General features: G+C 29.1%; 1 protein-coding gene across 12 annotated transcripts; it reads right to left on the bottom strand.

The window, feature by feature from the left end:
• Positions 1-16682: 16682 nt before the first annotated feature.
• On the bottom strand, positions 16683-20284 carry LOC139857495 (uncharacterized). 12 transcript variants are annotated; one of them, XM_071846274.1, is made up of 6 exons: positions 20226-20284; positions 19263-19915; positions 17917-18269; positions 17233-17277; positions 16911-17138; positions 16683-16829 (listed from the first exon to the last, which is right to left on the bottom strand). In XM_071846274.1, the coding sequence occupies exon 2, from the start codon at positions 19905-19907 to the stop codon at positions 19314-19316; it is 594 nt and encodes a 197-aa protein (XP_071702375.1). In that variant the 5' UTR covers positions 19908-19915; positions 20226-20284; the 3' UTR covers positions 16683-16829; positions 16911-17138; positions 17233-17277; positions 17917-18269; positions 19263-19313. The 12 variants fall into 12 exon arrangements, with proteins under 12 accessions (XP_071702375.1, XP_071702376.1, XP_071702374.1 ...); XM_071846275.1 differs by having other exon boundaries at positions 17233-17264; XM_071846273.1 differs by having other exon boundaries at positions 17233-18269.
• Between the last annotated feature and the right edge of the window lie 4421 nt (positions 20285-24705).

Genomic DNA, 24705 nt, shown 5'->3' with positions numbered 1-24705 from the left:
TCATAAAACAAGGGAGTCGAAAGGTGATGTTATGGCTTGTACTCGTATGTGAATGAAACGCAAGAGAGAAAAGTGGTGGTGATTAACAACGGTTGTGGTGATTTTCAAGTGGCGATCGAGTTGTAATTATGAGATGGTATGGTTGAAGTGAGGGTGACGAATGGAAATTGTAATCGTAGGTGGTGATCTTGATGAGGGTTCAATGATGGTGTTATGGATTTTAAATTGTGGGTTTGATTTTGCTGTTTTCAATCGCTTGACATAAGTAGGGTATCAAATAGTTGTTATCAGAATATAATTTCAGTCAATATATCACGATTAAATTTTGTTTGTTGGCTAACTTGTACGACCCAATTACTCAAATCAAAGACAAGCAGATAACTCCAATCTACCCTAACAGAATTTGGATTGACACTGTGAAGGAATTTGATTCGCAACCACTTTACAGACAACAAACAAAATCAATTAAAGGTTGATTGGGATGTTGAACTGTATCGTACTTATTTTCTGTTTATAATTTGTAAATAATATAAATTTAAATATATTATTAATTATAATACTAATTAATAATAAGTATATTAATAATAATAATAATCATAATCATAATATTATTTATATGATAGTAATAATAATACATTTAAAAATAATAGTAATAATATGATGATATTGATAATAAAAAAAATGCTAATTTTAATAAGTTTAACAACTAATAATAATGATAATAAAAATGATAATAATAATATTATTAATAATACTGATATCAATATTAATAATGAAAATAATATTCATTAATATGATAACTATTCTGTAATTATATTTTATATATTAATATTACATATTATTTATTATGTAATCTTCATATAACGTATTCGAATTTTTAATACAATATACATAGTATTTTTAATTGTGTACAAAAATCATATATATATATATATATATATATATATATATATATATATATATATATATATATATATATATATATATATATATATATTGTGTGTGTGTGTGTGTGTGGGTTCATTTTTTCATAACAGTTTAATTAATTTGTATCATACATTACGTATTTGATTCCAATGTTTCAATTATATTTTGAAATTTCAGATTGTTGTATATATATTTACACTTACATAATATATACATTTTTATTTACACACAATTGTTCGTGAATCGTCAGGCATGGTAAAAGGGTAAATGATGACATGAATATAGTTTTCAAAACTTTCGAGACTCAACATTACAGATTTTTGCTTATCGTGTCGGAAACATATAAAGATTAAGTTTAAATTTGGTCGGAATTTCCCGGGTCATCACAGTACCTACCCGTTAAAGAAATTTCGTCCCGAAATTTGAGTGAGGTGGTCATGGCTAACAATAAAAAATGTTTTCATGACGAATATGAGTTGATAAATTGAGTTTTATCATCATTGAGTAATATGGATAAAAATAATTCGATTACTCGAAGAGTACGAATGAAGCTATCTCCAAAGAGTGAAATAGGAAAGTATAGATTCATCTTAACTTTTGACAGAGTCAGGGTTGTATTTAGAAAATAAGGTGTGTCTTAACTTTTAACGTTGTATTGGTTGAATTTAGAAATAAGATGCGTCTTGACTTTTGACGTCGCCTTGGTTGAATTCCGGAATTCAAGGGATTTAAAAGGAAATCTTGGAAATCTATAAGATTTGATTCTTCGGCGAATAGGGGAATTAAGATCTCTTTAATTAAATACGGTGATCTGCTTCGATTACTCTGTCTGATATTTCCATTATAAGTTAAACTCTTCCGTTCCATTATTCTCACCATTCCCATACTTTCTTTCTTATTTCATCCATCCAAAAGATTGTGAAAATGCTTAATCCCATTCTAATCCTTGTTATTTTTCTGACTATCGTTTCTATCAATCTTCTTTTTCATTTATCACCGGAGGAATCTGTTTTCTTTTACTTCGCCCTTAGGGTTATAGTGTTTTTAATTTTCCCGTGTCCTTATGTTGCGATAAATATTGATATACACGGTCTGTAATTTCTGTGTTGTTATTGGACTTTATATCTCCCCTTATATTTCAATGTCCCTATTTCTGTTTCCTATAATCATTGTTATCCACAGTTAATACTCCCTCCTATTTACTGCGATTTATACTCCACTTTCTATTTCGGAGCTTTGTCCCTTCGTTTCTTCTTCTTGCGGTTGGGCATCTCTTTTAATGGTCCAGGATTCGTGGATATAAGTTTCAGAATGAACATTGTTAATGTTCTAAGAAGGGAATGGTAATGGCACGATCTTGATTTGTTAAATTACCAGAATACCCTGGAAAAGACCGAATCATCAAGGAATATTTTCTTGATATTTTAGAGGTTTAAATAGAATACAAGAGTCGTGTAACATGTCACATGATGACGTTAGAGTCTGTGAATCATCACGTTTCATTAGAAACTCAGCATGACTTACTGTAATATAATCACGTTGATCAAGTGTCATTATATTATACTAACTCATGCATCAATTTCCAACACTACTTCAAAATCATTCATAATTTAAACTTGAAGGTTTACAGAATATAGAAACTAACAGTTTCTATATGATGTAACACTGATAGCACGAAGAGATTAATGATTTCAGATAAGATTAGTTATGAAAATATATTCAGAAATATCGAGGATATCTATAATGAAATATACGATAATATCTCGGAATATCTAAGATCAGAGGATTATAGAAACTATTGTCCGCAAGGGTTTAGAGTAAGGAGCAAGATATTCACTAAAGACTTTAGCAGACATTGAATCATTTGGATTCTTTGAAGTCAAACTTATTCTTTGTGATTTGTCCACGGCTTTCTTCATAGTTTCGCATAATCTTCTTTTCGGTACTAAATTTTCTATTGAATGTTTCCAATATAATGATACACAGGAAGCACAAAGAGGTATATAATTTCGGACGAGAATATTTATGAAAATAACCTCAGAAATATCGAAGATATTGATGATGATATTTTGGAATTTCTAAGTTCGATGGTTGATGAAGAAGATTTTCCGCAAGATTTTAACATGAGTACGGAGCAAGATATTCGTTGAAGGTTTCATCGGATCCAGAATTACCTGGATTCTTTGAATATATGATATGGTCCTTGTATTTGTCCTTGGTCTCCTTCGTGGTTAGCTCAATTCGTTTTCCAGTTCCAACTTTTCTGAGCTTTTCCAACATACTATTCTTTATCATCAAACTTTCGATGACTAAGGTCGTTTACGGTTTTCTATGGTTTCTGTTGCTTCATTCAACTTTTTCAACATTCAGAGTATTGATTTGTGACTGATTGCTTTTCAGAATTTCAGAATGAGAGATCATAATTCTAAGAGATAAATGTCATACATATAACTGTTGATGTCGATATGCTGTGCGTTTTCAAAGTACTGATTGCTGACTCCCGATAATTGGTATGGCAGTTCTCGTTACAAGATGCGGATGAGTATATGATAAGGTTTCAATGAATAAATATAATGATTTATCAGAGAGATTTAAACCAAGAAGCAACGAGGTTGCTGGTACGTCTGCTGGTAATATGGTAGAATATGAAAAGTTCCCCGGTAACAATAAAAGAGCACGCATATATATCAAGGTTATAATAAGGTTGTTTCGAACGAAAAGTCGAAGTTGTCTTGTTGGAGCTGTGACAAAATTTGCTACTTTGAAAGGAATTATCAAGTTATTTTGGGTAATAATAACATTGAGGAATTAGCATAGCTACGTTTTAAACGTTTACTCAGTTGCCGAAAGTTTCTCTGGTGAATAGCTATATGCATCAATCTTTTCTTCCGTAGATGATTTGTGGTTGGTTCATCCTCTAGATTGAGGTGTTTTCAAGAATTTATGAAGGATTTGAACGCAGATTGTAATCATCGAGATACAAATGAGATTTTAGATGAAATCAAGTGGCAAACTTGAAGAATTGTTTAGTTTCATATGTTATAATCAATATTTTATTTTCATTGTCCAATGTTTTTAGTCCACAGTCGATAGTCCACAGTTGACAGTCCAATAATTCATATATAGTTTAATATATACTATTCGAATTAATTAATACATATCGTTACCCGTGTACATGTCTCAGACTCGATCACAACTCAAAGTATATATATCTTATTATAGAATCAACCTCAACCCTGTATAGAGAACTTGATCATTACTGCATATAGAGTGTCTATGGTTATTCCAAATAATATATATATATATATATATATATATATATATATATATATATATATATATATATATATGCGTCGATATGATATGTCAAAACCTTGTATACGTGTCCAGATATTTAAAGTACGTAAAATAAATACATAAATTAAATGACGATAAATAAAATTGCGAGAATGTAAATTGCGATAATTAAATTGCGATAAAATAAAATGTAATACGGAATTAACAGTTAGCTAGGATTTTGTTAGCGTGGTTTCTTAACAAAATTTCATATTGTTAATTAGTCTGTTTCTAATCAATTTTTATTGTGTCCATTATTTCTTCATTATACCACTTGTTGAATTCTGATAGATCAAAATCCAAATATGAAATTGAATGAAAATGGTTATTCTGCGGTGAACGGATTCGTATATCTGTGGATGTAAGTAGGATAGTAAATGAATGTTGAATCAGATTTGAAGAATATACAATGTAACTTACTAATGTAAAATCTAAATATTCCTCGGGTATTACCTACCCGTTAAAAACCATTAACAGTTTGTACAAAAGAATTTTTAATTACAATCTTTATGAAAACATATATACATGTATATTTTCTTCAGATGTAATCATGGATTTAATGAGTTAACATAATATTAAACTCATTTAGTTTTCGGTTGGAACTAGAATAAATAATCTCTAAAATTTTAGAGATTACATATTCGCCATGTCGAACGAAGATAAATGAGGTAGGACGATACGTAGAACGAAGATCATACTCGAAGTACAGATGGTGATATTGAGGCATGGATTGTTGATGGTACTGATGCTGTTATTGATGGTACTACTGGTGCCGGTGATGTTGCTGAAGCTGGTACGTTTTGCACCATATTTTTCAAGGCTATAACTCGGGCTCGAAGTTCGTTGACTTATTACTCCGGAATGATTGTCGGTAGGAACGAGCGAATGAATAAAGTTTTAGAATTTTTGATATCATATTATCATTGTGTGGTATCCTGGAAATGAGTGTGAAAATGGTGTTTCGGACAGGTTCGCCGGTAAATGCTTCAGGTTCTTCACCAAGAGGTGAATTTGGTTGATGGAAAGGATCGCCTTCTTCGCGTCTCCATGGATTAAGTCGACTATGAACCCATCAGATGAATTGAGGATGAATGATTGGTTGATTCATTCTGGTTATACTGCTTTAGGAGTTCGAGTGGAAATCCATATCGGAATAGCTGTCGGAATAACTATCGGAATAGCTATCGGAATCTGAGGGACTCGAACTGGTTGAGGGATTCATCTCGTACGATCAGCTGAAGGATTTTCGATAAGAAACAGATTATAGGATGTAGATTAGTACCCTACAATACATAAGTTACATATGCATATATAATACTAAAATCCCATAAGTTACGGAGGAATATACGGAGTATGTCAGGCAGAGTTTACAGTAATAGATATGCTAAGATATGAATTAGTGGATATGCTAAGATATGAGTTTTGTCTATACACTATTTATGCAATCAATGCAGTAAGATGTGTCTAGACTAAGAATGATAAGCAGGTAATTTCCTAAGGAGAATAAGCAGATGATTTCCGACTAGAAATGATAAGCAAAACTTTTGACATGCAGACACGGTCGAAGTCCAGACTTACTAATGCATCCTAACGACTATCAGTTAGACTCACTAATGCAAGACCTGGTTCGCTAAGACCTCTGCTCTGATACCAACTGAAAGGACCCGTCCTAATCCATCCGGACGAAGTCCATATTGATTATAAACGATTCACAACAGTTGATTACATTGCGAGGTACTTGACCTCTATATGATACATTTTTCAAACATTGCATTCGTTTTTGAAAAGACAATCTTTCATTACATCGAAAGTTGACGGAATGCATACCATTTCATAATACATCTAACTATAATTGACTTAATAATAATCTTGATGACCTCAATGACTCGAATACAACGTCTTTTGAAATATGCCATGAATGACTCCAAGTAATGTCTCTAATATGAGCTAATGCACTGCGGAAGATTTCTTTCATACCTGAGAATAAACATACTTTAAAGTGTCAACCAAAAGGTTGGTGAGTTCATTAGTTTAACATAAATAAACATTTTCATCATTTTAATAGACCACAAGATTTTCATTTCACATAAATATACGTCCCATGCATAGAGACAAAAATATCATTCATATGGATTGAACACCTGGTAACCGACATTCACAATATGCATATAATAATATCCCCATCATTCCGAGATCCTCCTTCGAACATGATATAAATTTCGAAATACTAAAGCATCCGGTACTTTGGATGGGGCTTGTTGGGCCCGATAGATCTATCTTTAGAGTTCGCGTCAATTAGGGTGTCTGTTCCCTAATTCTTAGATTACCAGACTAAAAGGGGCATATTCAGTTTCGATCAATCAACCATAGAACGTAATTTCGATTACTTGTGTCTATTTCGTAAAACAGTTATAAAAGTTGCGCATGTATTCTCAGCCCAAAAATATAAAGGGTAAAAAGGCAAATGAAACTCACAGTACTGTATTTCATAGTAAAAATACATATGACGTCATTGAACAAGTGTAGGGTTGGCCTCGGATTCACGAACCTATATCATTTGTATAATTATTAAAATATATAATGGAATTACATAATTTCAGTTATTAGTATTTGTTATTTATATATTTTTTTTATATAGAATCTATTCTAAAATCCATTAAAACTTTTACTTATATTAAATCTTACTTTATATGTTATATTTATTTATTTTGTATATATATTTAAAATGATAAATATTTTTATATATTTAGTTGTGTCAATATATCTAAATATATTATATGATCAGTATTATATTTAAAATCATTAGTTGGTTATATGTAAGTATTTATATAAATACTATTAATATTTTTGATATATTGTATATGAAATATTAATGTACTTTTAGTATATGTAAAGAGTATATTTTATGTACACAATATTTAGCTGCTAAAAATGTTAGTTTTGATAACAAGGATTTACACATAATAATAATAATACTTTATTTGATAATGATAATACTGATAATTACATAAATGATACTAATATTAATATTAGTTCGTAATATTTTCATAATAACATTTATAATAATAATCTTAATTTTTATAGTACTTCTATTGTTATTAATGATACTAATAATAACATTAATAATGATGTTACATAATAGTAAAGTGATAGTAATATTAATCATAATCTTACTAATACCTAATAATAATAATAATAATAATAGTTGTTACATACTACATATATTAGTAATATTAATAACAATAATAACTATAACTATAATACTAATATTAATAACAATAACAATAATAATAATAATAATAATAATAATAATAATAATAATAATAATAATAATAATAATAATAATAATAATAATAATAATAATAATAATAATAATAATAATAATAATAATAATAATAATAATAAAGATTTGTGACATTAGAAACTACCTCATATGGCCTTTTAAAAAAATAGTTGCTGTCTGCAGGACTCGAACCCTAGACCTCTCGATACTTGTCAACACTCCTAAACCGTTGGGCTATTGCCCGTTTTCTGATTTATAATTCCCACAAATAAATATAACCCGTATATACTAAGCCTTCTTCTTCTTCTCATACAAAACCTAGTCACTACTTCATCATCATTCTTCGATTGTTATCATCATCATTGAATCATAGTGACTACAATCACGTAATCATAACTCCTTATTGTAATTATCATCACCATTATCATCATCATTATCTATTCGGTTATCATGAATCATTATCATATTATTATTATTGGTTCTTTATTTTAACATCATCAATATATTACACGCATCATCATCATTCATCAACTATTATCATCATTAACTGTAAATTCCTCCTTGCTCGAATTAGAATAGAAAACAGAAGTAATAACCCGAAGCAATACAATGACGGTAGTGTTTGGGTTTTTGTTTGTGGGTCGACAGGTTAGTGGAAACAGAAGCTTCGATTCAGCAGCCCAACAGATGGTATCTTGGCCCATGTTGCAAACAAAATCTCAACAAATTGATACCTTATGATTTGAATCGGAAAAAAAAAATGATAACTGGAACCCACTCGTTTTCCTTGGATACCTATCGGTTATTATTATATGTTAAACTTTTTAGAAAGTAAAAGGAGAGAACAAAGCATTAAACAATGAGTGTGTTCCAGTTGTTTCATCACGTTATTTGTTTCGACCCACATCCCATATCTTTTGCAATTTGTATTAATCAACGGTTCACAGAAATATAGTCGTGTTTGTTTATAGTTGCAGCAGAAAACATAAAGGTGATGGGTTTGATTATGGTGGTGAGTGACGGTTGTCTTTAAAACAAAAAAAGATGCTTGGTGGTTTAGTAGTAATCATGAAACAAGAGGTGGTGATTTCGGTTCTTGGTGATGGTTGATCGAAGAAAAGAAAAAAAATAGTGAATGTGAGTTTAATGTGTGTGTTTAAGTTATTCATTGGTAGGATATATAAGAAGATAATACTATGGTTGATTGATAGAGGAAATAGATGAATTCATAAAACAAGGGAGTCGAAAGGTGATGTTATGGCTTGTACTCGTATGTGAATGAAACGCAAGAGAGAAAAGTGGTGGTGATTAACAACGGTTGTGGTGATTTTCAAGTGGCGATCGAGTTGCAATTATGAGATAGTATGGTTGAAGTGAGGGTGACGAATGGAAATTGTAATCGTAGGTGGTGATCTTGATGAGGGTTCAATGATGGTGTTATGGATTTTAAATTGTGGATTTGATTTTGCTGTTTTCAATCGCTTGACATAAGTAGGGTATCAAATAGTTGTTATTAGAATATAATTACAGTCAATATATCACGATTAAATTTTGTTTGTTGGCTAACTTGTACAACCCAATTACTCAAATCAAAGACAAGCAGATAACTCCAATCTACCCTAACAGAATTTGGATTGACACTGTGAAGGAATTTGATTTGCAACCACTTTACAGACAACAAACAAAATCAATTAAAGGTTGATTGGGATGTTGAACTGTATCGTACTTATTTTCTGTTTATAATTTGTAAATAATATAAATTTAAATATATTATTAATTATAATACTAATTAATAATAAGTATATTAATAATAATAATAATCATAATCATAATATTATTTATATGATAGTAATAATACATTTAAAAATAATAGTAATAATATGATGATATTGATAATAAAACAAATGCTAATTTTAATAAGTTTAACAACTAATAATAATGATAATAAAAATGATAATAATAATATTATTAATAATACTGATATCAATATTAATAATGAAAATAATATTCATTAATATGATAACTATTCTGTAATTATATTTTATATATTAACATTACATATTATTTATTATGTAATCTTCAAATAACGTATTCGAATTTTTAATACAATATACATAGTATTTTTAATTATGTACAAAAATCATATATATATATATATATATATATATATATATATATATATATATATATATATATATATATATGTGGGTTCATTTTTTCATAACAGTTTAATTATTTTGTATCATACATTACGTATTTGATTCCAATGTTTCAATTATATTTTGAAATTTCAGATTGTTGTATATATATTTACACTTACATAATATATACATTTTTATTTACACACAATTGTTCGTGAATCGTCAGGCATGGTAAAAGGGTAAATGATATCATGAATATAGTTTTCAAAACTTTCGAGACTCAACATTACAGATTTTTGCTTATCGTGTCGGAAACATATAAAGATTAAGTTTAAATTTGGTCGGAATTTCCCGGGTCATCACAATATTTGTTCCCGATCACTTTACAATCTCTCAAAGTGATTTCATATGTTGTATTTTATCTTAAAATTATTTTCACAATACTTGCTTCATTTTCTATTTTTGTAATTAACAAAACTTTATAACATGACAAAGTTTGGTAAGGTTCGATGATCTCTAAAGTTACTTTTGATTTTATTATTTATCATGTAAAATTTTGTTCTTTCGACGAGTTATTTATAATGTTGGATACTTGATTATTTAGGATTCGGAAAACTTAGATTTTGAAAATTATTTTCCTGAGTACTATATTTCTTTACTTACTTTTTAAAAACACCACCCTCCCTTAAAAACTCCAAAATCTCATTCATATTACTAATGGCTACTGTGATCGAGTTTTAATCCGTACAATATGAGATTGACATACGATAAAAGAAAGGGTATACAAGTTTTATTTGACATGACAAGGCTATCTTTTTTTTCTTATATCATACTCGGTAACAATTTTTTGATCGTTGTGACAACCCGGAAATTTCCGATCAAATTTAAACTTAATCTTTAAATGATTTAATGTTTCCGACACGATAAGAAAAGTCTGTAATGTTGAAATCTCAAAAACTTTGAACTGTGTTCATGTATCAATTTACCCTTCGACTGCTCTCGATGATTCACGAACAACTAAGTATAAATAGATATGTATGAATATATACATATGTGTGATTATTAAATTGAGAAATATTAATAAAACATTTAACAGTTTGGTTGATATGAAGTTATTATATGACTTGAAAACATTAACAAAGTATTTGATGAATAATACTTTACATAAACGTATTAGTTTCAATATATGTTTATCGACGGAAATTAAAAGATAATATCAAATGATTGAATTATCAGATACATTATGATATGATTACAGGTCTCTATTGTGAGGTCCGCGTTGATTGAGAAATCGTTTCTTTTTAACAGTAATCGGAATAAATGGTAAAGTGAATTATAAGTAAGAACAAATGTGTCAATTAACGAAAGTTAGACAAAAGTTAGTGGAGAACTAAATTAATTATATAAATTAAATATATTATATATATTAAAATCGAGTGTCGGCAGCCTAAAATGATCGAGCATGTGCTGGCATAGAGAGCCATGCGATCGCATGGCTAAATAGCCTTGCCCCCATGCGATCGCATGGTGTGGTTAGGTGGAGAAGATGTCTTTAAAATTCGATCGATTTCTGTTTCTGAATCACTTCTCATCTATCTAACTCTCTCTCGATTTCTTTCTCTTTATATATATATATATATATATATATATATATATATATATATACATATATATATATATTTATTATTAATATTATTAATATTAATATTATGAATATTAATCTTATTAGTATTAGTATTCGTATTAGCAGGTAGTGTTATTATTAGTATATACATAAAATACTACGACGAGGTCATGAGTGCATTAATTTCAAAACGGATTTTATGAGCGGAATAAAGCTAAGGAAATTATGGGTTATGGCTATGGAGGTTATGGGTATTGTTCGAGGGTATGCTCGTGAGGTCAAACTAGTATTTATCATTTCTGTTGTGTCTACGTACTTTCCTGCAACATTGAATCACAATATTGATACGTGAGCATTCATATCTCAACTTTTATATATTAATAGTGTATCACTGATTAGTGCTCGAGTATATATGATTATGCATGCTTGTATGTTTAATATTGTCGTTAGATAGTTTATGATGAATCATGAATTTAATACATATGCTGCTGAGATAAGGTATATGATATGCATGTCGTTGGAAAGCTGTCGAAAAATTAATAACTTTTCATTTAGAAAGCGTATGGTTTCGATGAACGGATTAAAAGATATCGTCAACTGAATTATCATTAATTTTAGTATCATTATTGAAAATGATTATTATTATTACTATCGTCGTTATTATTATTATTATTATTATTATTATTATTATTATTATTATCATTATTAATATAAGTATTATTATTAAAAATTGTTATTGTTATTATTATTATTGTTATTATCATTAAAGTTATTATTAATATTATCATTATTATTATTATAATTGTTAGTATTATCATTAATATTATTATAATACTTATTAGTATCATTATCATTAAGACTAATATTAGTATCATCTAATTATTATGATTGCTATTATTATCATTATTATGAATGTGATATAAAAGAGGACTAAAAGCTATTAAACAAATCGACTAGGAAATAATGAGTATAAGTATCATGATGAAATTAAAATATTGTAAGATATTGATTTAGATAAAAATATCGTTTTCATTATTTTTATCATTATTATTATTATTATTAAAAGTATTATTAATATTAAAACTATCATTTTTTACTAAAATCGTCATTTTTAATAGAAATATCATTGTTATTATAAAATATCATTATTATTATCATTTTAGTATTATTATTATTAAAAATTATCATTTTGAATAGAATTAATATTTTTATAAAATATTATTATTATTACTGTTAAAATTAAAAAGTATAGTTAATATTAAAATTATCATGATTAGAATTATCATTTTATCATAATTATAATCCTCATTAGTAAATAAATATTTCTATTATTGTAATTATTATTATTACAAAATAATACAACTTTTGGTTCATTATTATTATTATCAATGTTATATTATTAACTAAATAAATATTCGATACAAATATATATTTACTAAATGTAATACAATTATATTAATAATACATATCACTATATTTTTATCATTAAAATAATATTATTATGTAAACGTTATACAAATTATAATACTCAATATATAAAAATATATTTTATCATATATCTTTATCGTTAATACATTATAAGAAATTATGAAATAATTTAAGAAATATTTTCTATATAAATATTAATTACTTAAAATATGTAGAATAAATATAAGCTATTTAATTATTAAAATAACATATAATTCATTAAAATAACATGCAGATTACAAATAGTTATATATAAACTTATTACTTTGATTTATATAAAAATTATCAAATATGACAATTTAGTCAGTTATGTGATGAATCGAGTTTTGCAAATTATCGATTCATCCAACTATCAAGACTTATACTATAATAATAAAATTAGATAATAAACATGTATAGATTTTGAAAGTCATTTTTGGATTATTTTTGTTAACTTTTGCATGTCGATCTCGAGCATTAGGATTGTGATACACTATGACTTGACCTAAATTTTTAGACAGATATTGACCAACATACAAATATATATACTTAATATAGGTTCGTGAATCCGAGGCCAACCTTGCATTTGTTCAATGTCGTCATATGATTTTTACTACGAAATACGGTATAGTGAGTTTAATTACTCCCTTTTTAAATGTTTTTACAATATATATTTTTGGGACTGAGAATACATGCGCTTTTATAAATGTTTGACGAAATAGACACAAGTAATCGAAACTACATTCTATGGTTGAATGATCGAAATCGAATATGCCCCTTTTAGTCTGGTAATCTAAGAATTAGGAAACTGGCCCCTAATTGACGTGAATCCTAAAGATAGATCTATCGGGCCCAACGAGCCCCAACCAAAGTATCAGATGCTTTAGTAATTCGAATTTATCATGTCCGAAGGATGTCCCAGAATGATGGGGATATTCTATATGCATCTTGTTAAGGTCGATTACCAGGTGTTCACCATATGAACGATTTTTATCTCTATGTATGGGATGTATATTTATGAGAAATGGAAATGAAAATATTGTGGTCTATTAAAATTATGGAAATGATTGATTACGATAAACTAATGAACTCACCAACCTTTAGGTTGACACTTTTAAGCATGTTTATTCTCAGGATTGAAAGAAATCTTCAGCTGTACATTTGCTCATTTTAGAGATATTACTTGGAGTCATTCATGGCATATTTCAAAAGACGTTGCATTCAAGTCGTTGAGTTCAATAAAGATTATTATTAAGTAAATGATAGATTAGGTCATTTATAGTTTGGATATTATGAAATGGTATGCATGTCTGTCAACTTTCAATGAAATGAAAGTTTGTCTTTTAAAAATGAATGTAATGTTTGTAAAATTTATCATATAGAGGTCAAATACCTCGCATTGTAACCATATGTTATTGTATTCGTCCTTATGGATTAGGAAGGGTCGTCTCATGTGGTATCAGAGCGTTGGTCTTAGCGAACTAGGTCTTGTATTAGTGTGTCTAACGGATAGTTATTAAGATGCATTAGTGAGTCTGGACTTCGACCATGTCTGCATGTCAAAAGTTTTGCTTATCATTTCTAGTCGGAAATCATCTGCTTATCATCTTTAGGAAATTACCTACTTATTATTCTTAGTCTAGACATATCTTAATGCATTGATTGCATGAATAGTGTATAGACAAAATTCATATCTTAGCGTATTTGCTAATTCATACCTTAGCTTATCTGTTACTGTAAACTTTGTCTGACATATTCCGTAAATTCCTCCGAAACTAATGGGACTCTGGTATTATAAATACATATGTGATTTATGTATTAAGGAATACCAAACTAAATCCTATAATCTATTTCATATCAAAAATCATTCCCTAATTATACAAGATGGATCACGTATCTAGTTCAAATTCCTTAGATTCCGACAGCTATTCCGATATGGATATTCACCTGAACTCCGAAGACAGTGTAACCGGAATGGATCAACCAATCAGCCATCATCAATTCTGGATGAATTGGGGATGAGTTCGTAGTCTACTCAGTCATTGGAGACAAGAATAAGGTGATCCCTTCCATCCCGCACATTCCCCTCTTGGTGAAGAACCTGAAGCACTTACCAGAGAACCTGTTCGTAATACCATTTTCTCCCTCATTTCCAGGGTATCTCGTCATGACTATATACTATCTCGAATTCTAGATCTTATTCATCCGCTCGTCCGAACTGACAATCATTCCGGTGTAATAGAAGAAGTCAACGAGCTTCGCGCTCGGGTAGTGGCTTTGGAGAATATGGTGCAAAGGTTACAAGCACCAGCAGCAGCACCGGAAGCAACAGTACCACCATCAGCAACACCAACAGTACCATCACCACCACCACCAACAACATCCGCATCCCACACCTCAACATCACAATCTGTACCTCTAGCATCAACATCATACGCACCATAGATACCAAGTAGTACCAACGACAATAAACGATGAAGTAACGATTCATCACTTCATTGAAGAAATATTCTGCAGAGAATATGTAGTTTCTAAATGTTTTAGAGGTTACTTATTCTAGTTCTAACCGTAAATCAGATGAGTGAATGAATATAGATAATAGAAGGAAGAATAGAAACCCTGACAAGAATAGTGCGCGAATTACAAGCTAGATTTGTTATACAAGTTCCACCAGTAGTACCACCAGCATCACCATCAGTATCACTAACACCAGCAACACCTGTAGCACCACAATCTACACCAGCTCCATAATCATCAACGATATCGACATCACAATCATCAATGGGTATATTGAAATAAAGAGTTATGAAGTATTAATCCATTTTCAGTGAAGAATTTATATGTCACTACAAGAAAAATGCTCCTATAGGACCCCCAATTTGGTCCTATAATGCCACTTTATAGGACCTTTGTGCTTGATAGGACCTACCAATGGGGGTTGTATCTAACGCGGTCGTATAAAGTATAGAAACTAAATAGTGTCCCAAAAGATAATAAGATCATGAAACCAATGATCAGGTCCTATAATATAATTAACAACCACAAAGAAAGGTCCTTAAAATACGTATTAGGAGACATTTTTTTAAATTGAGACATACACAAGGCGTCCCAAAAAGTAAAAATAGATGACATAAGTACCAACAAAAGTGTCCTAATAAAAATTTATAATTCGTTAGGACCAAAAATAATGGTCCTATTGTAAAAAAAAAAATAGTACATTAAGTACCAATAAACAGAGTCCTAATCTAACGATATACTAGTTTGGTACCAAGGGAAAAAGTCATAATATGCGCAAATGTTACTTTATTACCACATAAAAGGGTCCTAATATAATGATTTTAAGGTTAGTACAACTGAAAAAAGTCCTAATATATATATCTTAAGCCATAAAACCACAATATGAGTCCTAATATATAATGATATGTTAATTTAGTACCATATACAGAGTCCTAATATAATGATTAACTAGGTTGATACCATTAAAAAAAGTCCTAATACAAATATATTATTAAACATTAAAATCACAAAATGGGTCCTGATATAGTATTTTAATACCATGAAAAATGGGTCCTAATATAATGATATTATATCAAGTTTATATAATATAAATATAAAGCGTCATATCAGGTCATATTAGTTTCGGATCAGTTTTGGGACGATATTTGGATCCGATTCGGATATTCGGTTCTGGTTCAAATCCGGTTCGTATATTTGGGTCCGGCTCAGATAATCGTATCCAGATCGGATATTCGGGTCCGATTCATTTATTCGGTTCCGGTATTCGAATCCGGTTTGCTTTTCGGATTTTGGGCGGTTTTATTGGATCCGGAATTTATTTTAATATGATTATGGATACCCAATTAATAATTTATACTAAAAAAAATATGAAATAAAACATAATTATATTACAATAAATTGTTCTCATAACATGAAAAACACTAAACATAAAAAATTTATAAATAATCCAAATATGAAGACTTCGAATAACATTTAACAAAGAAAGTAAAGAAAATGAAAAGCAACGCACAACGTCTTGAATTAGCATGTATCTTTATTAATCCAAGGGTATCACCTGCAAATAAACTATCCATGTATAAACATTAAAAGGTATCTTAATTAATACTTTAATAAAGACATACCGAGATACACGTACAAGGTCAAGCAATAGACGAACCAATAACGTCTTTAACTGTATCAAATAAACCACATGGCCTAAGCAATGTTTCTTCTTTTTTCATGGCCACTTGAACATCTATTTCCCACTAATACAGTCCAATTTATATACTACCAACAATCGTAGTTGGATCAATGCTCCTCATCCATCATCTTGATACCTTCTCGGTATAGTTTATAATGCTTTTAGATAAACTTCGTCACCGACCTAAAATTCAGTTTTCAACAAACATATATGAATGCAAAAAGAAAAGAAAAACCATTAAACCATTACACCATTAAACCATTAAATAGAAACATACCTTTAAAGATCATCTGACATTCATAATCACACCTACACAAACATCCTGACAACACTATGGTTCAAATTTATAACCAAAACATTTCAAAACATTCATGAACATGAACGCTTATCAAAACATTCATAATCATGCCTGCACAAACACGGTTTACCATTTATACTACCTGTGATTATTTGAGAATTTAAACCATCAAAAAACTTTTATAAGTTTAATAGATTTGAAAATTGGCACTGTTTGACTGTACAACTCAACACGTAATAGTACGTAACAACAATTTATAAGTTACTCAACAACTATTGTCCCTTCCATAAAAATATTGATGCAACAAAAACCAAGTATAATAGTTTATCACAGTACAAGTATCTCATAAATGAAAAAGTCGAGGCATCAATTTTGATCCATTAACTTATGAATGATCAGTTTGAGCAATGCTTATCCTTATAGATAAAATGAGTCAAAGCAATACAATAAACAATAGAGAAACGGGTTAAATGGGTTAAAATGTTGAAGTCCCACGATGTGTATAATTAGAACAAGAAGATTGACGTGTGTCAACCTCACTGATTTTTTTTTTTTTTTTTAACCCGCACCCAATTTTGATCTGCTACATGTAATTCTTGACCCACCCATTTTTCAACAGTAATATTGATCCATTAAACTTTATAATTAATAATTATAACTTACTTGTATGCACATTACACGTGCTTCCCGCTATTTTCACCGAGCTTGAAGACTTAACTTCAACACTCAAGTGTCTTCGGACTTTAAAAACCTCACATCACTTGAACCAACATCCCACAAAAAAAACAAGGCTCCTTTTCGGAAAATTTGGCTAAACCTGTTTGTGGAGACCAAACTAGCTCGGTTAATGAATAATGTCCAGCAAAACTCAGCATATCTGCCTTTGATATTGCATTTGCACCTTCACTTGTACTACTAGTCTTCCATTGGTTATTCATACCGACGGCAAGTCCTAGTTCCTTCGGTATCATTCTAATTCGTCATTACACAAATGTCACATCCAATAATAAGAAATACTGAAATGGAAAGATTATTCAAGTTTATTAAGGTAACGCCCATCTATTTGACTAAATATATTTTCAGCAACTTCACAGCAGATTTTGGGTCCTACAAAATATGATTTAATCTATTAGAACATGACCATTGGAAAATTGACCCTCCCACCTTTTCATAGACGGTTTATTTTTCAAAAACGAAGATACAGTTTGAAAGTTATAGCCTTACAAAAACAGGCTTCTAGATACTGTTGTACTGCTATTGCTACTACCTGCTGTTTTTAGACAGCAATTACAGCCTCTAGTCACAGTTTTTGGCATCCATTTAGATGCATTTAGAGTAGACAAGATCATACATATCTTATATCATTTCGAAGCTCGTTGGGTCTACTTCCTAACTCAATTAATAGTTTTCACCGAAACTTACTCATTTTCATTTTACGGGTCCGCAAATTAAGCCCGAGAGTCATTTTTAACAATTATACCAAATGGGTCAAAACTTCCCCTTTAACAAAAATACACCCTAACTCATTTCTAACATATTAAAACCTACCAATTTACTCAATATACATATGAGACATGTCTAAATTAACAAATACCTAATTTGCACTCAATTGGTCAAACAGGTCAAAATCACCCAAATAGACACCAAAAGGATTTTTATATTATAACAACCAAAATGATATTTTTTCCTTCCAAAATTCAGTAGTATATATATTTATAAACGATTATATGATTTCAAAACCAAAATACCATATGACCCTTTTTAGTACAATAAAATAAAAGGGCAGTTTATCACAAGTTAACTACCACACGATGCTTTAAAGAAATATATATATACTTACTACAAGTATATAAGCAAGTTAGTTTGTGCTTAGTCAGTTTCCTTTGGTAATTTGATGGTACTTTGTATGGTTTAGCATGTTTATCAGTTTATAATGTCTATTTAATGTCCATAAAAAAATAATTGAAATTAAAAGACTAGCATAGTTTAAAAAGAATATATTTGCTTACATTTGTATACGAATTAGGACTGTTGCTGTTTTCTCAAATTTGGTGTCGACACTAGTATCCCTGTTCACCCATAAATTCCCTAGGTTGACGAGTTGTCAACACTAGTATCCCTTTACCACTATTTACTTTTTCCCATGTATTGAACTCTAATGCAGTAAATCTATCAGAACCAACTCGTCCAATAGGTTTTTTAATGAATAAATAACACGGAAAACAATATGCAGCATCGTTTTCTTGAAAATATTCTAACCACCAAAATCTGTCAAACCAAGCTGCTTGAAAGCTTCGATTACCCTTTGAACCACTAGCACTTAGAGGATACTTTGACTTGCGAATTTGATAAGGTCCAAGTCTAATATATTCGCGTCTAATTTCACCACGTTGGTTACTTGGATATGCCATTATTGAAGGTCGTATACCAGGATCTGTAACTAATGAATCTAACTTAAACTTCCCTGAATTTAATTCTTCATCATTTTCAACTTCAATTCGAGGAGAATCTTCCATAGGAGTATCATCATCTATTTGTGGTTGAGTGTCATTAAAATCATTGGTAGCATTATTTACTTTCTCTTGAGATTTTTGATCATCAACAACACCACTAGTTCGTGTGAAAAAATCAAACGTTATTTTTTTAGGACCCATAAATTAACCTAAATTTATACAGTAAATTCAAGTTAATAATCAATGGTAATATGGTATAAACCTTATACTCTGTTATCTACTTTAACAAAAAAGAAGTTAAATAAAACAATAGTACAAATGTACAATAATACATATATACATATACCAATACCATACGAAAATCAATACCAATAATCATAATCATAAAGTACAAATTAATATAAAAAATTCTATTTAGGAACGATCTAAAACAACTATGAATAAATTATATGAACCTTAAATTGTTTAAAGAAGAATATAGATTATAAAAAAGGGAAAAAAGAAAAGAAAAAAACTTACGTCGGTGCAAAGTATTGTCAATCGTGAATCGATATTGTATTGAGCCAAGTGCCGTGAACATGAATTGGGATATATTGGTATATATATTAGTTTCCAGTAGGATTTTAATATATTAACTAGTGAAATTACCGTGAATTCACGGGTTTTTGTTTAAACGAAACTGTTTAATGATATGTTATAGGTATTAAGTGAATGTAAATGCTAAAGTCATTTAGTTTAATGACCCATGAAACCACTAATTCCGACTAAGAAACTTGGTCAGAATAAATGAACTATATTTATTCTCCCACCACCTTGTTTCAATTTTCATCACAATTATTAATTTTTTTTGTCATAAAAGATACATTACAACATTTTATTAAAACATGTATTTCGCATACATATGTAACGTAATTAATCCCGTAAAGATGACCCAGTTTTGAATAATAATAATAATAATAATAATAATAATAATAATAATAATAATAATAATAATAATAATAATAATAATAATAAAGTTTGCTCTAAAATTGAGTATTTATATTTTTAATAATAATTATTAGTAATAACAAATGTCTCTTTAATTTTATTTTTTTAAAAACTAAAATACAATTATCATATAAAGGCTGTACAATATGCTTCAAAGTTTGTACATGTGTTCATGGGGTGTTTTATCATAAAGTTGTATATAATGTTTCAAATATTGTACATATAGTCATGGAGGTGTTTTATATTACTTCAAATATTGTACATATGGTCATGAGGGTATTTTATCATAAAGTTGTACATAATACCTCATATATTATACAATTATTATGTTAATAATTTTTTTAAAATAATTAATTATTTTAATGACATCATCAAGTTAATTACTATAAATACAATTTTTTTTAATTATAAAATATTTAGTATTAATGACATCATTTAAATGACCTAGATTTTTTTCTTTTTCTTTTTGATATTTTCTTAATAAAGAAATTAGCCTAATAATAAAATTATCATTTTAACATTTTAATAGAAACTATAGATTAGTTATATTATAATTTATAATTTATATTTATATAATATTAATATTAATTATTATTAATGTAAAACAAATTTTTTTAAGTGATATATGGACCAATTGTAAATTAAATACGAATATATGAGATTTAAAAGTTGGGCCATTTAACTTTGGACATAATATTATTTTTGAAATTTGGACTTTGAGGGTGGCTTACAATTATTTGTGTATAAAAATATAAGTATAAAACTTGAATTTCTATTGCGCCTTGGGGAGGCTGAGCACCCCCAGTCTCCCCTTGTCTCCGTCCCTGTGTCCAACTACCTCTGTCATATGTAAAAACTTACATCAGAATAATGTGGTGATATATTATACAAATGTAGTCATACTTTAACATTAGATAAAGATAAAATATAAAATATATGTTCTTAATTAAGATCGTGTCTAACGAAAACTATATTCTTGACAGCTTCCATTTAAGGATCTCATTGTAAGAAAAAAGGAGGTAGCCATATGTTGGCAGATTGAAAGACGGACACTTACGAACTTTTGTTGAATAGTATAGACGAATCATCTAGTTATGTGATACCAAATGATACGCATCCTTATATTCTCTAAATCCAAAAATAGTAATATTGAAGTAGCTGCCCTCTTTGAAGGTATCTTCACAAAATGGGATCAAATTCTTAACAATGGATGGAGTGATGTTATTGCCCTGAAAAAAAAAAAAAAAAAAAAAAAAAAAAAAATGCTCAATCAGTTACATTCATCAAGACTCGACATGAACAATAAACAAAGCACTAAAACAATCTAAGTAGAACAATATCACGAATAATGACTTTTCTAATCTGATCTAGGAGCATCTAATTACTACGGTTTGTTAGTAGAGTACTACAATCAATGCCACATACTAACTTTTGGCTAAGGAAATATACTGATTTTGACATATAAATTTTGTTACATCTAAATATGTGCATTCCATAATTAGTGTTGAGAAGAAAACAAAACATGTACTACGTAGTTGAGAAAATAATCAAGTAAAAACAACTTACCATCAAACAGAAAGATCAAACGCATTAACCAGATGAAACACTAACCTACAAAAACTGAAAGTATAAGACATATTTCCCAATACATCAACAGCAAAAGAAACAAAAGAAGCAAATGGAAAACCACTCACCATTATTACTCACAACTACTCACAGTTACCAATATATCAAAAAATATTCACATTTACTCACAACTTCCGGCTGAGTTACTAACACAGCAACAAGTAACAAGATTAAAACCTAAATTTCAAAATTCTTCATGTAATAACACTTAACTTCACACTGAATAAATTGAATATGCCATTAGGTACAATTTTATTCAGAAGTCATCAAATAGAGGCTAAATCATAAGCATCGCAACAACTAAGTAAGAAGAAAACATATGGGTTCAAGAAAGTTTATATACAGTGATTACAATTCAAAATAATCCTTATAATCACAAATTAATGTATTACGAGTATTATCAACATCAACATAGCAATAATCTCAAAACCTAAAATTACAAAATCTTACATGTAATTACAAAAAGGAGCGCTAGATCTGTACAGAAATGAAATTGTCTTGGAGATGAGCATAGTTAATTTGGGAGATAAACCTGAGAGAACCGATTTTTACATTCTTCTTCAAGCGTGTAGTCAACGGCGCTAGTTGATTTGACATTTTCGGAAGTTTAAAAAATTAGGGATTTGAAGAATTAAAGGATTTGAAAAAATTAAGAACGCCGCGCTTTTTTTAATTGAATTTTATTTAGATTTTTTTGCTACATTAATAATACTCCTCCGAGTAATACTTCTATAGTTCTATAGTTCTATAGTTCTATTCTATTATTCTAAAATCTATTATAAGAGTGGTTACAATCGTGAAAGCTTAGTCCTCTCGGATTAAATGTCAAATCAGCGTCACATCAGCACTTTTTTTCAGGACTAAACACTTTCAACGGTGACATTTAAAAACATTACATTAATTAGCTTTTATTAAAAATTAAATACATTTAAATTAAACCATACACTTAAAAATAAATCTACATTAAAATTTGAAAACTATTCGTCGTCAACGTCTTCGTCTTGATTTTCTTCATATTCGTCAACGGGAACGTGTGAAGATCCTGCTTCATCTTGACTGATTGGTTTTATTGTCAGATCACGTCGAATTCGATAATTAGGTGCATTGGAAGACTATATACGTGTTCCACAAGTATTTTTCGTAGTAGTCGATGAATGCCCACATCTCTTAATTTCGCGTCTGCCCGCATATGCGCTTCAACCCTTTCTTGGAATGTTCCTCGTGCACGTCGAACCGGACGAATTCTCTTCGACTCCACAAAATGCACGCCTATTGTCCTCGACTATCATATTAATAACAGCCTCAAGGGTTGTCATTAGAAAAATTCTAATAATAATAATATTAATAATAATAATAATAAAAATATTATTATTATTATTATTATTATTATTATTATTATTATTATTATTATTATTATTATTACTAGCTTAAGAACCGCGAATTCGCGAAATTTTTTTATGAACGAATCAAAAATCAAACTGTCAAAATAATTATAATTATATTTTATATAATATTTGTTAAGAAACTAAAACAGTTTAAGTGGTAATATTGAATTAGTGATGATAAAGTAAGCAAATTATAACCGAAAAAAAATAATCGAGAAGAAACCGTCAAATTATTTCATGAGGTTTTTTAATTGCAACCATGGAGTCTTATTCATGAGCTTTTTTTAATTGTATCATGTACTATAATAGTGCTATCTTGATTATCATTTATGTTAAAAGCAGCCATGGATTTTAATCCATGTTTCTAATTTCTCATTAGTTTCTAATCTTTCACTATGTTTCTAATTGTAGCTTGAAATATTATAGTTTTTGATTTCAATTCATATGCTTTTTTAGACAAAACTGAAACCAGCATCCATTAATCAAACTCCAATTGTCATTCCTCTTACTAAACAATAGTACATAATTATATATAGTACATGCATTTAGAAAATATGCATTCTATTCTATACAATGAAATTTGAACAAATTCATAAAATTTTTACAGGTATACACGTTTTTAATGAATGATTAATACAAATTTTGATTTTAAATTAGCTAATTACAAATAGATACTTCCATAGCATATAAGGTTTTTCTTTTGTATTCAAATGAAAAATAATCAATTATAGATTATAGTTACAATTATTATCTATCTTGAAATAAGGAGCCAGTTTTTTAAATGAGTAAGAATGATAGCAATACTTTTTATATAACATATTTACCAATTGGCTTATAGAAATTCTACAAAATCCTAGCAAAAAAGGGACAATACCATAATTATGATCTTCATAAGTATTCCCGTAAGGAGGTGAAACTAAAGTGATTCCATTATCCAGGGCCGTCTCCACAATTCGAAGGCCCAAGGCGAAAATAAAAATGGGCCCTTGTACACGGAAATC

This window comes from Rutidosis leptorrhynchoides, chromosome 7, assembly GCF_046630445.1.
Source record: "Rutidosis leptorrhynchoides isolate AG116_Rl617_1_P2 chromosome 7, CSIRO_AGI_Rlap_v1, whole genome shotgun sequence".
NCBI classification, from domain to species: domain Eukaryota; kingdom Viridiplantae; phylum Streptophyta; class Magnoliopsida; order Asterales; family Asteraceae; genus Rutidosis; species Rutidosis leptorrhynchoides.
Note: the sequence above shows the minus strand (reverse complement) of the source record. Positions and strands in the feature narration are given on the sequence as shown.